Source organism: Vigna umbellata, chromosome 4 (genome assembly GCF_029865625.1).
Source record: "Vigna umbellata cultivar VRB3 chromosome 4, Vumbellata_1.0, whole genome shotgun sequence".
Classification (NCBI taxonomy): Eukaryota; Viridiplantae; Streptophyta; class Magnoliopsida; order Fabales; family Fabaceae; genus Vigna; species Vigna umbellata.
Genome location: NC_142168.1, coordinates 11,710,069 through 11,724,620, shown reverse-complemented (window position 1 = coordinate 11,724,620; position 14,552 = coordinate 11,710,069). Strand labels below are relative to the sequence as shown.

General features: G+C 32.9%; 2 protein-coding genes across 2 annotated transcripts; one reads left to right on the top strand and one right to left on the bottom strand.

Moving 5' to 3' along the window:
* Positions 1–3,148: 3,148 nt before the first annotated feature.
* LOC148199230 (uncharacterized) lies at positions 3,149–7,069 on the bottom strand. The gene is made up of 6 exons (XM_088112502.1): positions 6,699–7,069; positions 6,543–6,579; positions 5,524–5,760; positions 5,356–5,403; positions 3,703–4,142; positions 3,149–3,621 (listed from the first exon to the last, which is right to left on the bottom strand). The coding sequence occupies exons 1-6, from the start codon at positions 6,998–7,000 to the stop codon at positions 3,549–3,551; spliced, it is 1,137 nt and encodes a 378-aa protein (XP_087968628.1). The 5' UTR covers positions 7,001–7,069; the 3' UTR covers positions 3,149–3,548.
* A 4,786-nt stretch (positions 7,070–11,855) lies between these two features.
* LOC124821389 (Galactose oxidase/kelch repeat superfamily protein) lies at positions 11,856–14,170 on the top strand. The gene is made up of 2 exons (XM_047293264.2): positions 11,856–12,007; positions 12,124–14,170. Exon 2 carries the CDS (start codon positions 12,269–12,271, stop codon positions 13,583–13,585), a length of 1,317 nt encoding a protein of 438 aa, XP_047149220.1. The 5' UTR covers positions 11,856–12,007; positions 12,124–12,268; the 3' UTR covers positions 13,586–14,170.
* The last annotated feature ends 382 nt before the right edge of the window (positions 14,171–14,552 follow it).

Here is a 14,552-nt window from a genome sequence, read left to right as displayed (position 1 = left end):
TTTTGTATATCGTATTCATCACGAAAACAACATTAAATGCATTCAACAATTTCACTACATCATGATGTGTCCAAAGATGTCACTTATCACCTCATATTCATCCACACATTTACTCCAATTAGTGCATTTATCACAATCTAACATCATCATTACCTGCTGCAATTCAATTATTGACCCTCTCAATTATCATTTGTAAGTATACATTGCATTATACAATTGCTTGATTGTTGTGACGTTACAATCATTATTTTCTTTTAGAGACAATAAAATATTTATAGGCTTCACTTAATACTTAGTCATATCAATAAGTTATGATTGTTTAATGATATTTAACCTCCCAATAAAAGGGTGACAAACTAAACTCTGTGCCAAATCATGGTTATGATATTTGCATATAACCTTCAATACCCATCTCTCTATTATAATTTGGTTTGCCCTTCATATTAAAAGGACACTCACATTTTATTGTGTCGTATATACTATACTGAATATCAAGTGTGTATTTCATGTACTTTCCACCCTATTCATATCTTAACAAGACAAACGTCTTTCTTCCAAGTTCATTAGTAGCTTTATAATATATTATAGTTACAACCATAAACCCAACAAGAAAAGCAATTGAACCCATATAATTAAGTTATCACGTGTGAAAAATATCTTATTAATTATAAAATTATTTTTATAATCTCTCTTGCACACTTTCATTAATGAAAGAACAAAAAATTGTCAGAAAACTCAAATTTACTTAACGTGTCATCTCACAATATAACCACCTATAACATAACATCTCCACCATTAAATACCTCACTTCATTGATTATAATACCTCAACAAATTATTAAAAAAATTCTAACCAATTAAAAATAAAATTAAAAGCCCTATCCCATTAGACTATATAAACCCTCAATAACTTCCATTTTTCTTTCCTCAACACAAACCCTTGGTGAGTTGGGCTCTTAGTGAATTGACTTCAAAATTGATTGAGTGTTACTCCCTCCACCACCCCATCTTCTCCCTCCACCTCCCCAATTTTTTTCTAAATTCCAATCTTATCATTTTTACTTTTATCTTTACCTATTTTACTTTTTATTTTTTAAAACCCTAATCCCCTTTCACTTTCACTCTTTCCATCAAAAGCACCCCACCCACTTTCACTTTTTCTCTTTTCAATTTTCACATCGGTTAACACCCTTCTCCATTTTCGTCTTTTCTTCATTCTTTATTCTCGAAAGCTTAGTTACGTTATATTGTATATGATTTGATCATTTTTGTCATATTTTTTAAAAAGTAATGAAAAGAAGTTGATAGTTTGAACAACAAATTTTATGTGGTAGTTCATCAACATATGTGGATGTGAGGATTTCTCAATATGGTGTAGATTCAATAAACTGGTTCTGATATTCGAAAGGGTGTGACATTTGGTAGTGACTAAAGAAGATGAAGGGGACTTGTGACATTGTTGGCGAAGAAGATTGTAGGGGTTAATTAGATTAGGTGTTAATAGATGTGGAAATTGAAAAGAAAGAGAGAAAATGAAAGTGGGGGTGGGGGCTTGCCTCTAAGAGAAAGAGTGAAAGTGAAAAGGGATTAGGGTTTTTAAAAATAAAAAGTAAAATAGATAAAGATAAAAGTAAAAAGTGTAAGATTGGAATTTAGAAAAAATTGGGGAGGTGGAGGGAGAAAATGGGGTGGTGGAGGGAGTAACACTCAAATTGATTTGTATCAAAGTTTCATTCTTTCTCAATCCAACCCAGCCTGAACCTGCTTCTTAATATGGCATATCTTATGGCGTCTAAAGTATCGAACCTGCTTCTTGGCCTCTTGCTTCGCCTGGCTTGATTTTCCTTCTCCCTTCTTCCCCTTTACTCTTGAGGCTGCAAGTCCAAAACATACTTCTCCCTTCTTCCCCTTTACTCTCGAGGCTGCAAGTCCAAAACATACTTCTCCCTTCTTCCCCTTTACTCTCGAGGCTGCAAGTCCAAAACATACTTCTCCCATATTCTTGGAATCTTGAAGTTTCGGAAACTCCTTGGTTTGGATGGAGGTGATGACTTCTTCCAAAGTGATCACTTGATCTTTCCCATACAATAAGGCATCTTTGAAATGCTCGAAGATTTTAGGCAAAACATTTAGAAGAATCACAGTTTTATCTTCATCTTCAAGTTTTATCCCAGTGTTCTCAAGATTATCAATGATCTTATTGAAATCAGCAAGTTGTTCCTCGATGGATCTTGACTCTGTCATCTTGAACGAATAAAGTTGTTATTTCAAGCATAATCTATGGGTTAAAGATCTATTCATGTATAATGACTCAAATCTTGTCCATATTTCGGTTGCACTTCTTTCTTTTGCAACCTCTTTTACAGCCTTGTTGCCAAGACACAAGATAATGACACTTCTGACCTTATCTATCATGTTCTTCTTCTCCGCTTGTGATAAGACTGGTGACATACTGGTCTCACCCTTTAAGGCTTCATCACAACCTTGCTGGATTAAGATAGTTTTCATCTTGATCTTCCACAACCTAAAATCGTTTGATATATTGAACTCCTCAATATGAAATTTCGTTGCCATTGTTTCTTTGTGAAGGAATATAGAAGTCTTTGTCTCGTTTGATGTCCCCACTAACAGTGCCACTTGTTAAGTCTCACGTACAAACAAGACAAAAAAAAAAGAGAAGAGAAAGATATCCAGAGAAACTGATTTTTATTCATTAACCAAAAAGAGAATACATCATGTATATATGTATTAGAAAAATAGGCCACTAGGTAAAAACAGAACCGTTAAACCGGTTATGAGGAGAACCCTATATGAAGAGTCAAACTGCAACAAAAAATGCTCTTCTTGGCTATGGTTGATTCGAAGGACTACCAATAAAACCAAGAACCACTGCAATTTATGACGCAATAAAAAAATTCAGATACAGCCAGAGAATTCAATAAAAAAAGCTTCATCATTGCCCGTTCCACCAAAGGAAGTTGGAGGAGATGCTGGCAACAATTCTGAGTTCCCCAGTTGTTGTTATGTTATGCCAATAAAGACATGGCTTTCCCCTCAAGTTAAGGTTTTCATGTCATATACATCTAATGAAACCGGTGAAATCAAGAGCATAAATTTTATAGGCAACGGGGAAAGATAATCACGTGGTCTAGAGCTAATCATCAACATTCAGTTGAAACAAAAAGAAAGAACAGTAATGCAGAGAAGTTGGATCCAGTCTGTTTTCGTGTAGGAAACATGTTACTGTAGCAATACAGAAGTAAATCTAACAATGCAGAACTGTAAAGTGCCTGTTTATGTGGTTACCCTGACAAATTGAACTCACTACCCTGGTTAACGTTAGCATGCTAAAATCAGGTCACATTATTAACCAAACTAGGATTTAGCGAAACATGATCTACTATGTTAAATTACTTTTTCATCTATTACTTCAGAAATTAAACCGGACAATAACTGAACTTTTTCCTAACACCCATACCACCCATCAACCAATCAAATAATCATTAAGAATGCAGCCTCAACGTGTAAGCTTTTGTCATGGAGTCATCTTTATGCATGAGTTGCCTTGGGCCTAAAACAATCAATATGGCACAAACCAACCGATCTCACCATTTCACCAAAACTGCAGCAAAAGATAGAAAAAATGTAAGGCATAACATTAGCAGAACTGACATGAGAACATCAAACGTGATTTGTAACTGACCGGTCAATGCTATTTCTTGCTCTCTCAGGAATTTCTGCTCCGTTACATGCTTTCTCAGAGCGGTCTATACTCTTTCTTGATTTATCTTTCTTGTCAGCTCTTGACTTTTCTTTATGATCTGTGCTTATCCTTGGCTTTTCTTTGAAGTCAAAACTTCGTCTCAAAGTCTCCCTTAGATCCATACTGAGCCTAGGTTTCTCTCTAAAATCTGTGCTACTCCTAGGTCTGTCCAGTTGATCAGGAACCGGTTCAGATCCAGTTTTTTTATACGGTGGCCTCTCAATAACCACAATAAATTTCCTGAGGTGCTTTATATATTCAGGGTAAAGCTCCAGGTCACAATGACTTCCTCCTTTAATCCACAGGGGTTCGTACTTTTGTATGCAATGTTCCCAAAGTTGCTTCCCGTGGGAGCAATCAACTACATTATCAGCTGTTCCCTAAACGATACATATGTCAACACAAAAGAAAAACCATCTTATTATATATAAAATGGCTCGAAAGTTGAAAGTGATAGGTTGAATGCATTTGGCTACTGACAGAACAGTTGACCAATTAAAAAAGTCTAGCACACTATGTTCCCCAACATCAAATTTAACTGGTCAGCTAAGTGTAAAAAAGTTGAAATGAATGTAAAAACTCGAATACATGAAAAGGCTGTGTAGAATGATATCACTAATGTAGCATGGAATACCTATAATCTATCAGGTTACAAAATCTAAGCCATGGATATTTTCAGAATAATAGTTCCCACATGAAAAATTCAAAACCTTGTTTTAAGTTATTCAAATTACCAAATGTTGACAGATCACTCCAGAATACTCATAAAGATATGAAACTTCATTTTAGATAACAGCTAAGTCGGTTAATAAAAGAAAGAGTGATCTGGAAAGCCTTACAATTTCTCATCGCATTAGGCAATTCGGAAGTTAGTGGACTGTGGTCAACGGTATATAAAGAATTATAGAAACATATCATCGCAAGCACGACAAATTTGGTAGTCAGAATCCACATATCACTAAGGTCTATTATATCAATAAGAACAACCAGAGACATGTATGCGGAGGCAATTAGGGGATTGGTTTGGGAGTGTATTGTAGCAACCTTCATAACTGGCAAGGGAGGAGCGATCTGTCCAACTAGTGAAATGAAACAAGGGAAGAGAGGAAGTAGAGGGTAAGAAACTTTCGTCAGCACAGTGACTTCAGCAGCAGTATGATAGACTTTTAGTTCCAGTGTCCTATCGAAGTACTTTGGCATGGTTGACAAACACATAAATGATGTTTAAAAATCTAAATAGAAAGCTTAGACGGACATCCACAGTGACAACGGTCAAGAATTTTTAAGGAACTGAGGGAAACTTAGAATGGCTCTAAACAATGTTAACAGATCAATACAGCTGAATAAGTTTCAGTCAATCTATTATTGATGATGATGATGATGAAGCCGTGAGGGTATGTATTTGAAAAGCAAGAAAATGGAAGAGGACCATCAACTCAGATTACAGATGAGTATATTTCATAAACTATGCGAGATCCAAAACCATCAAGGTCCATTCCATGATTACTTAAAATTATTATTCCCATTCCGTTAAGTACAATGACAGATTCTATTTAATACTATAACATACTAGTTTGAACTGAGCAGACTCACATGAATTACCAGAACTGGACATCTGACCAAAGGAATTTTATCAATGTTCTGCACAAAAAATAGAAAAACATCATTAAATTGCAGCAATGGAAATCTATATGTGCGTAAGGCTCAAATTGAACTATGTAACTAACCAATTTATTTAGCAATGATAGGTACAGATAAAACCTTATAAATGTCAAACCAATATGTCCGCTTCACAGGATACATGACTCGGAGACCAGATAAGATGGGACTGTGTAGAATGACAGCCCTAAGGTTTGGTAAACGAGTAGCCAAATCTGTGGTTGGTCCACTACCGACAGATTGGCCATACAGAATAATATCTTCCTCTTTCGCCCCATACATTTCTACCAGGCATTTATATGCAGCTTCTATATCTGCATACGTGTTCTGCTCACTAGGCTGTCAAAAGAATATTCTTCAACTCACTCCCATTCCAGCAAAATATTAAGCTACCTCGTGACATTCTAACTCATAAAACATTGAACAATAATAGAATGATATAAAAAGAAATAAGCAAATATAGAAACCTTCGCTCAAAATGACTTGAATGACTTTGTTCGTGTAAATTTTAAGGTAACTGATTACTGTCATAGCTTTTAAGTTGATTGTTGTAAAAGTCAATACATTTATTATACTGATTAAATGACAACATAAAAAAGGACTCTTTAAATGATTGGTGGATATAGACTATTTGCTTGTAATTAAATTAAATTTCTTGATCTATAGCCGTTCAACATAAATCATCTACTTCTTTCGACTTTACTTAAGTGAATATGTTATTCTATGATTAAAAGTTCTATTCGTAATTCTTTAATTCTATCGTTCTTAACAGCATTCCAATTTTTCTAGGATTTAAAAAAGAAAAAACTATCACATAAGGTAAACTCTTAAAATTTTTAAAAACATGTACAGACTGACGCGATGCATCTCAGTTCAAGTGATTAACAACATTATAGCTAAATCACACGGTTACTATTTCAAGAGGCATCATACAGAGCTCAACAAACCCATATGATCTAGAGTCTGTTTGAAAAAAAAAAATAGAAAAACTTTTAAGAACTTCTCTGTCAGAAATTAAAAAAAAAAAAAACTCAATATTTCTCTTAAAGAAGATTTGAAAAGCAGATCCAGTATCATGTAAAATAAATAAAAAAACTATTAAGCAGAGAAAAATCCCTTACCTTACCAGAAGACTGACCGTAACCAGAATAGTCATAACTACAAGAAAAAAAAAATGAAAAAGTGGTACTGTGAATAAACAACGTGACATGACATTAGAAGTAACAACAACAACAACAATGGTAACATGATGTAATGTATGTGCAGGGAGTAGTTACCATAAGAGGTTGACTCGGAGGTGGTGACTCAACTCGGAGAACAACTCGTACATCCGACCCAGATCGGCGGCGTTGCCGTGGGAATATAGCAGAGTGGAGGAGGCGGAAGGGTTTGCAATGTAGATGGCAACGATGGTGTTCCCTCGTCTGGTGCAGAGCTTCAAAACGTCGACGTTTTCCCTGGTGGCCACCCCCGTCATCTTCAGCTTTCCCGTCACGGCATCCACCCCGACACCGTAGGACGGCGGATTAGGGGGGAAGAACGCGAACTTCGCCGCCATCGACGACGTGACCGCCCCCATTAGTTAATAATTATCTGTGTTCCCAAGTTTGGAATCAATTTGGAAAAGGAAGAAGAGAAGGCACGTGTGATGTGAGTGTGTGGGTATTGGTGGTGATGACGGTGATGTTTAAGAAGGGGTCGTGAGTGTGACAGTGATGCTCACTTGTCAGTACACGTGTCAGTTTAGGAGTGAGGAGGGGTGCATTAAGAGTACACACAGGATCTTTTCTCCTTTCTTTAGAACACCTTAATTGACATAATTTGAATGAAAAAAAATATAAAATGATGAAAATAGGAAGAGACAAGACAAAGAATTGGGGCAATGATGCCAAAATTAGATGGGTTGGTTATTATTGATTCTGTTATCTATTGATGGAATCATTCATTGTTAATTTTGGTTTGCTTTTTTTGGTAATAGTTATGTTCTTTTTATTATTAAATTACTTTATTATCTATCAACTTTGTTATTTTTAATCTCTAAGTTTCAAATCTTTATTTCAAGATAGAGGAAATTAATCTTCCAATTTTATCAGTAATGGTTTTATTTCAATCATTCTAACTAAGAATAAAAAAAATTGATTGTTAGGACATTAATATTGATTTTCAGGTGATGCACATTAATATCGTACAAAAAATGTTTATATTTTAAATTAATTATAATTATTTTAGTATTAACTTTTTATCTAGTAGTATTTTTTATGATAATATTTCAGATGTTACCAATTAAAATATATAACGTTCGAGTTAGTATTTGTAACACTTTTATATTATATATTTAAGTAATTAAATTATATATCTCTGTTAATCAAATACATCCATCAAGATTTGTGTATCGTGTCTAATAATATGATTTATAGGGTGGAGTATTTCAACAGAAGTATATTTATCTATAATATATACATGTTCATATATGTTTCTCTATTTACTACACATTTATTTTTTACTCAAACACTATTTACAATTATAACAAAATGTCAGATGTATAAGATATGTTATTAAAATTTAAAATAAATATATATATATATATATATATATATATATTGAAATTTTTAAAATTTGAAACATAAAATATTTGTCCATTTGATTTATTTTCTGGTCAAATAAGTCAGTTAAATATATTTTTTTTCACATGATTCAAAATACTCTCTCACTTTTTAACTATTGGAAGTTAATTTTTAATTTGTTGCTACATCTTTAAACATATATAATATCTTAATTCTACCGTTGGGCCGCAGTTTAACAAAAAAAATAATAAGACACTGAGGAAAATAATAACGACAATAAAATAATTATATTTTCTTAAATAAATTAGTTGTTAAAATTGTACATATATATTTAATAAGTGTAACTACTTTTTTTCAGATGCAATACGTTAAACTGTTACACATACCTAACATTAACCTTAATCATGGTTTTTATTTCCAGCATATTTAAAAATATGGATTTAATGAACTTTAGCAATCTACACTCATCTAGATTATATAAAAAAGCACCTTAGCAATCTAAACTCAATTATATTTTTTAATTATTTTTAGTTACAATTTGTGAGTATATAAAATGGGTGTGTATTAACAAATATGTTTTAAAAAAGCTACGAACAAAATATTTTATACATATTAACATATAAATAAAGATAGATAACATTTGTATATAGAATGAAATATATTATGATTCCTTTAACTTAAAAAATATCACACTAACTCTGAGATAATATAATATATGAACCTTATCTAATTATTTTGATGCCCTAATTCATAAGATTATAACCCTAATATATATAATTTTAACCTAATTAAAGAGATTTGATTTGAAGGTTTTGGCCCACAATGCAATTATATGTTCCCACCAGCATCATCACATATTAATATTATACTGCCAGCAACCTACCAAAATCGGTTTATGGAATGACCCATTTCACAACACCTTTTCTTTTGTCGTGTGTTATTGTTGTCGCAATTACCACACTATCCAACAAAAGTTCTTACATTATTCACAATCATAAACACTTGTTGAAAACATTAAAACACATGTAAAGAGGAAGAAAATAAAACAGACACAAAAATTATCTTGATTTAACTTTATATATATATATATATATATATATATATATATATATATATATATATATATTATAATAGAAAGTATTTATATTTTAATTTATATTTCAAACTTTACACAAAATTTTATATAATAAAAATTTATCGTAATTTAACAATACTAATAAAAATTTTAAATATATATAGAATAAAGGAAATTTAATTTTATCCAATATTTCAAAAATATTTATCATATGAAATAAAAATGATGTGATTGTATGAGAAAAAATTGGTCAAATGTGTTGGTGCAAACAAAATTATAAAATATGAAATACAGATAAGATACATTCCTTAATAAGAGACCTTCTAAAGTGATACTAAAAACAAATTCGTAAGGACTTAATTCAAAACGGACAATATCTTTTTTGTGTGGAGATATGTGGATATGTATGCATTTTGAACCTACACAACATTTCAAAATATTTATCATATGAAATAAAAATGATGTGATTGTATGAGAACTCAATCAAGAACATCAAAGACAAATAAATATTTTGAAGGATCATTATGATTTTGGAGAATGTAGTTGAAATTAAATGATGATATAAAAGGCCTTCATTAAAAATTTCCACCTAAAACGAATTATTAACTTAAAACTACAGTTTTTGTTTATGTTACACCAACCAGACCTTTATTTTGTACACAATTTATTTCATCTTGTAAAGGAAAATTACTCAAATTCATTGATTTCAATTTTCCAGAAACTGCGTTTTAAATTTAATGAATAAATCTAGAGCGTTGATGAAAAATATTAATAAGAAAAAGTACATTTAAATAATGGAAAATAAATTATTTAAATAAAAAATACCGTTTTTTATTTATTGATTATAATACAATCTATTAAATTTACGGTCAAATAGAGATTAACTGATTTTGGACAAAACTGGTATTATATTTTATCTGCATAGAACACATGATAATCTTTAATAATAAATTAACCATTGAAAAACTCTAAAAAATGAAAAAGTTGGGATAAGGATGACCTAAAATCATCTTTGTTTTTATTAATCATAGGAATAGGTTCACATCAAAACAAAACACTGGAAACAACATGTATAAATCAATTGATAAGGTTTGTGAATTATTAAATTTCAAATTATAGAAAGATAAAATATTTTTAGATCAATTATTTAACTGGATAATTAATTATCGATCGACCCATAAGTAACTGGATGATTAACTATTATCAATGCACTGAATGGTTCAAATACTAAAAAATTATCATTAACACCAATTTATTTAGAAAAAAAGTATAATTATTAATATTGTAATTAGATTATCGTTAACCTAAAATTATATCAAAGTACTTTCTGCATAATTTTTCAGTTTGATCGAATTAACATCTAAAACGAACAATGATAGAAACAAATATTCAAATATTCAAGACACATGTGACATAATAAATAATTAATTCCACTCTATAATCAAAACATTTTAAAATTAAAATAAGAGAAGTGTATTGAAATTAAAAATATGTATAATTCTTTATTTTTGACTGTGGAATGCAATTTATTTGTTTGTATGGCTTGTTTTCTGAGACAAGGAAGCTGGGAACTTCACACAAAGCAAAGTAAATTTTGAAACAGCACCTAACACGAATCATTATGGTAAATTGATAGGCAATTTTGGTTTCACCCAATAAAAGAATAAAAAACACAAAATATAAAGTTAATTAAAATAAAACATAAAAAAAATCATATTGTTATAATTTAAATAAAGTTGATTAATATAAAATGTAAATATCCAAATTGAATAATAATTTATTACTTATCAAAATTCAAAACTCTTTATTTTTTACCTCTTTGGGCCCATAAAATTTCTCCAGTCTTGACGTTCAAACAATGTTCCATTTTCCCTCTATTTCTGTTTAGTATTCTGAATCTTCCTTAATGATGCATTTGTGACAGCAGACCTACCTAAAAGGTCAAGTTCGGGAAAAAAGAGGTTTCGATTTCAAAAGCATAGATTTGAAATTTTCATCTCAAAGACATCATGAAAAATTATTTTGATTAATTATATGCAAAAGTCTGGTGAATTGTTCAAAATTTGTAAAAGTTTAGACATTTTCAAATTGTTTTTATTTTCTACTTAAACAAAGCGATGTCAAATTCAGCAGTGAGAAACCACAGGTTAGAAAGTGGATTATCAAATTCACCCACAAACAGTGGGCCCACCAAACAGCACCATTATGCTCCGTTTGATCACAATTTTCCACCATTATCATCCGTCGATGAACAACCACATGCTTCGATAAAAATAGAATTATTATTATTATTATTATTATTATAATAATAATAAACTCAATTGATTGCTCCTAATCACTAGTTTAGTTGATGATTACGAGATTCTTACATTTAGAGAAATTTCATACATACATACAGAAATTTGGAAATTGGTAAAAGTTTCCTCCTAATCACTAATTAAATTATAATTAGGAACCATTTTTTTCACCAAATTACACTCCTGGGAAATAATTTTGGTTTTTAAAAGAATTGTTAAAGTAATTACAATTTTTTTTCTTAAAAATTATGATGTGTATTAATAGCATTAACGGTAGAACCAAAACTAAACTTTTTATTAAGGGATTGAACCTTACAATAATTTAAAAAAGAGTAATTTAACTATAACGGTGAGTGATTGATCATGGATATATAGATCTGGTGACGCGGCTGAAAGTTAGGGGTTGCTATTGTAGATGCGTCCGCACCTGAACACAGAACGAAGTGGGATAAGTAACCAAACAGTAATTATGATTATTGAATTTTGTGTTCCCTTTGTCAAATAGTGACAAAGTAAATCAAATCCAACCAAAGAGAGAGACTCTTACAGGACCAAAGTTCATTCTTCCATGTTCTTCTCACAATCTCAATCTTTCAACCTCTATCAACTTTTTCTCTCATCAATGGGACTGCTTGGTTCCAAAATCGGAGGTAATTCTCGCTCTTCACCCTCAGCATAGCTTGCTGCTTAAAAAAACAATTTTTTTACGCTATTTACATGATCATCTGGGGTTTTGAGATCTTTACCATTTTGGATCTTGATCTAGGGTATCCGAAAAGCTAGCTCTGGAGCATCGGTGATTGAAAAAATTATGTGTCTATTCTTTGGTTGGTGCGGGGGTGTGGAATAGATGCTTGAATCTGAAATTTTGCTTGATTTGGGGGTTTGGAGGAATTATATAGATAGAGGACATGGATTGTGCTGGGCATTCTTCTAAATCAGGGTCTGGAGTTTGTGTTGCTCAATCAGTAGAAAATGGAGGTTTTGGTGGAGATGGGAGGTGCTGCAAGCAAGCTTCCCCTCCAAGGAGTGGTGGGTCCAGGAATACTAGTCCAATGGGGCGGGGAGGGTCCAGGAACACGAGCCCTTCGCGGCAGAAGGTTGTTAAGACCAAGCCAAGGGGTTTGGATGAGGAAACTCTTGCCACATTTGGTAAGGTAGTGCATGCTGATGTTCAAATGGAGGATAATATATGGGCAATGTTGCCCGAGGACTTGTTGCATGAGATCTTAGCTAGGGTGCCTCCGTTTTTAATTTTCCGCCTCCGATTGGTTTGTAAACGGTGGAATTCTCTGCTTCAAGATAGTAGTTTTCTCAAATTCCATTCCAGTGTGCCATCACACGGGCCGTGTCTCCTTACATTTTGGAAGAACACGCAGATCCCGCAGTGTTCTGTTTTCAGCTTACCACTGAAATCTTGGTATAGAATACCGTTCACTTTCTTGCCACCATGGGCATTCTGGTTAGTTGGCTCTTGTGGTGGTCTTGTTTGCTTTTCTGGGCATGATGGACTAATGTTCAAGACCCTGGTGTGTAACCCTCTAACTCAAACTTGGAGGGCATTGCCTAGTATGCATTACCATCAACAAAGGCAACTGATATTGGTTGTTGATCGGGTGGATCGGTCATTTAAAGTGATAGCCACCAGCGATATTTACGGTGACAAGTCATTGCCAACTGAAGTTTATGACTCAAAGATCGACAGTTGGACAATTCATCAGATTATGCCAGCAGTTAATCTCTGCTCTTCAAAAATGGCGTATTGTGACTCCAGATTGTACTTAGAAACCCTTTCACCGCTGGGTCTGATGATGTATAGATTAGACACAGGTCACTGGGAACATATTCCGGCTAAGTTTCCTCGATCTTTGTTGGATGGTTATTTGGTTGCTGGTACCCAAAAACGTCTTTTTCTTGTTGGAAGGATTGGCCTTTATAGTACTCTTCAGAGTATGAGAATTTGGGAATTGGATCATACCAAATTTACGTGGGTGGAGATCAGTAGGATGCCCCCGAAGTATTTTCGTGCTTTATTGAGATTATCAGCGGAGCGATTTGAATGCTTTGGGCAGGATAATCTAATCTGCTTCACGTCTTGGAACCAAGGGAAAGGCCTTCTATATGATGTGGATAAAAAGATCTGGTCATGGATTGGTGGGTGTGCTCTCCAGTCATACAACAATCAAGTTTGTTTCTATGAGCCGAGGTTTGATGCTTCTATCTACTAAGTTTGAGTCTTATGACATGGTGTCAGTTGTACCTCAACATTTACAATGACTTTCTTGACGTGTGTTCTTTGCAATGACATTCTCTCTGACCATTCATAATGTTATTGCTCAAAACGGGCTGATTTTCTTCATCAGTAAAATGTCTTACCTGCTGTAATGAACAGCATGCATGACTCTGGATACTGGTTCAGCTCCATAGACAGATTTTTGTGAATGGAATTCAAGATGAAAGATAATGCAAGAGGAAGTGGGGGACAGCGTGACTGGGACGTGGAATTGATGTACAATGCTGAAGGAAAGATTATTAACTTCTACAAACGGGTTTGGATGTTTAAAAAGGGATTGCAGCTGTTGATGTGCGGGAAACATTTTTTTGAAGACATTTTCTTACCTTACCAATTGGAGATCCTTTAGGGCATTGAAACTGTGCATCCTAAATTTTAACTGCTTTTCTGCTCGACGGCTCACCGGTGTAATGTAACTGTTTTGAAGCTTCTCTTGAAACATTGACCATAAGTAACTTTCTCGTGTAAATTGATTCTCCCAACCTTTGTTTTTTACTCATGAAGAGAATGGTTAACTTTATATTATCGTCTTGTTCTTGATCAGATTATAGAAAATTATCCTGTTATTTATCCATGCTATTGCTCTAGTTTTTAATGCTTATGCAAAAACTGTTTGATGCTGAGATGCGAAATTCAAATGGGCACTAGAGTTGCTATTTCTTGATGGGAATCCAGTGAGTCCAAGTTCCACATTTTTAAATGATAAAGTAGAACACTATATAAAGATGAAAGATCCATTATTTTTAAGGTTTTAGATAAAGAGTAATGTCAATCTCTTATATGATTGGATTTTTATCTCATTAGTGTTATATCTCCACTGTTAATCTTCTCCTCGATAGATCCAACATTTCTTTCATGCAGTCATTGTTCTATTCTGTTTTCATAGACCGCTCCCCATATTT

What these genes read in the sequence shown, in the direction of transcription:
- LOC148199230 (XM_088112502.1), bottom strand. Translation starts at nt 7,000, where the DNA reads ATGGGGGCGGTCACGTCGTCGATGGCGGCGAAGTTCGCGTTCTTCCCC. An exon ending in CTCCGAGTCAACCTCTTATG is followed by an intron (nt 6,580 to 6,698) that starts GTAACTACTCCC and finishes TTTTTCTTGTAG; the next exon opens with TTATGACTATTCTGGTTACG. An exon ending in GTCCAGTTCTGGTAATTCAT is followed by an intron (nt 4,143 to 5,355) that starts GTGAGTCTGCTC and finishes TGTATCGTTTAG; the next exon opens with GGAACAGCTGATAATGTAGT.
- LOC124821389 (XM_047293264.2), top strand. Translation starts at nt 12,269, where the DNA reads ATGGATTGTGCTGGGCATTCTTCTAAATCAGGGTCTGGAGTTTGTGTT.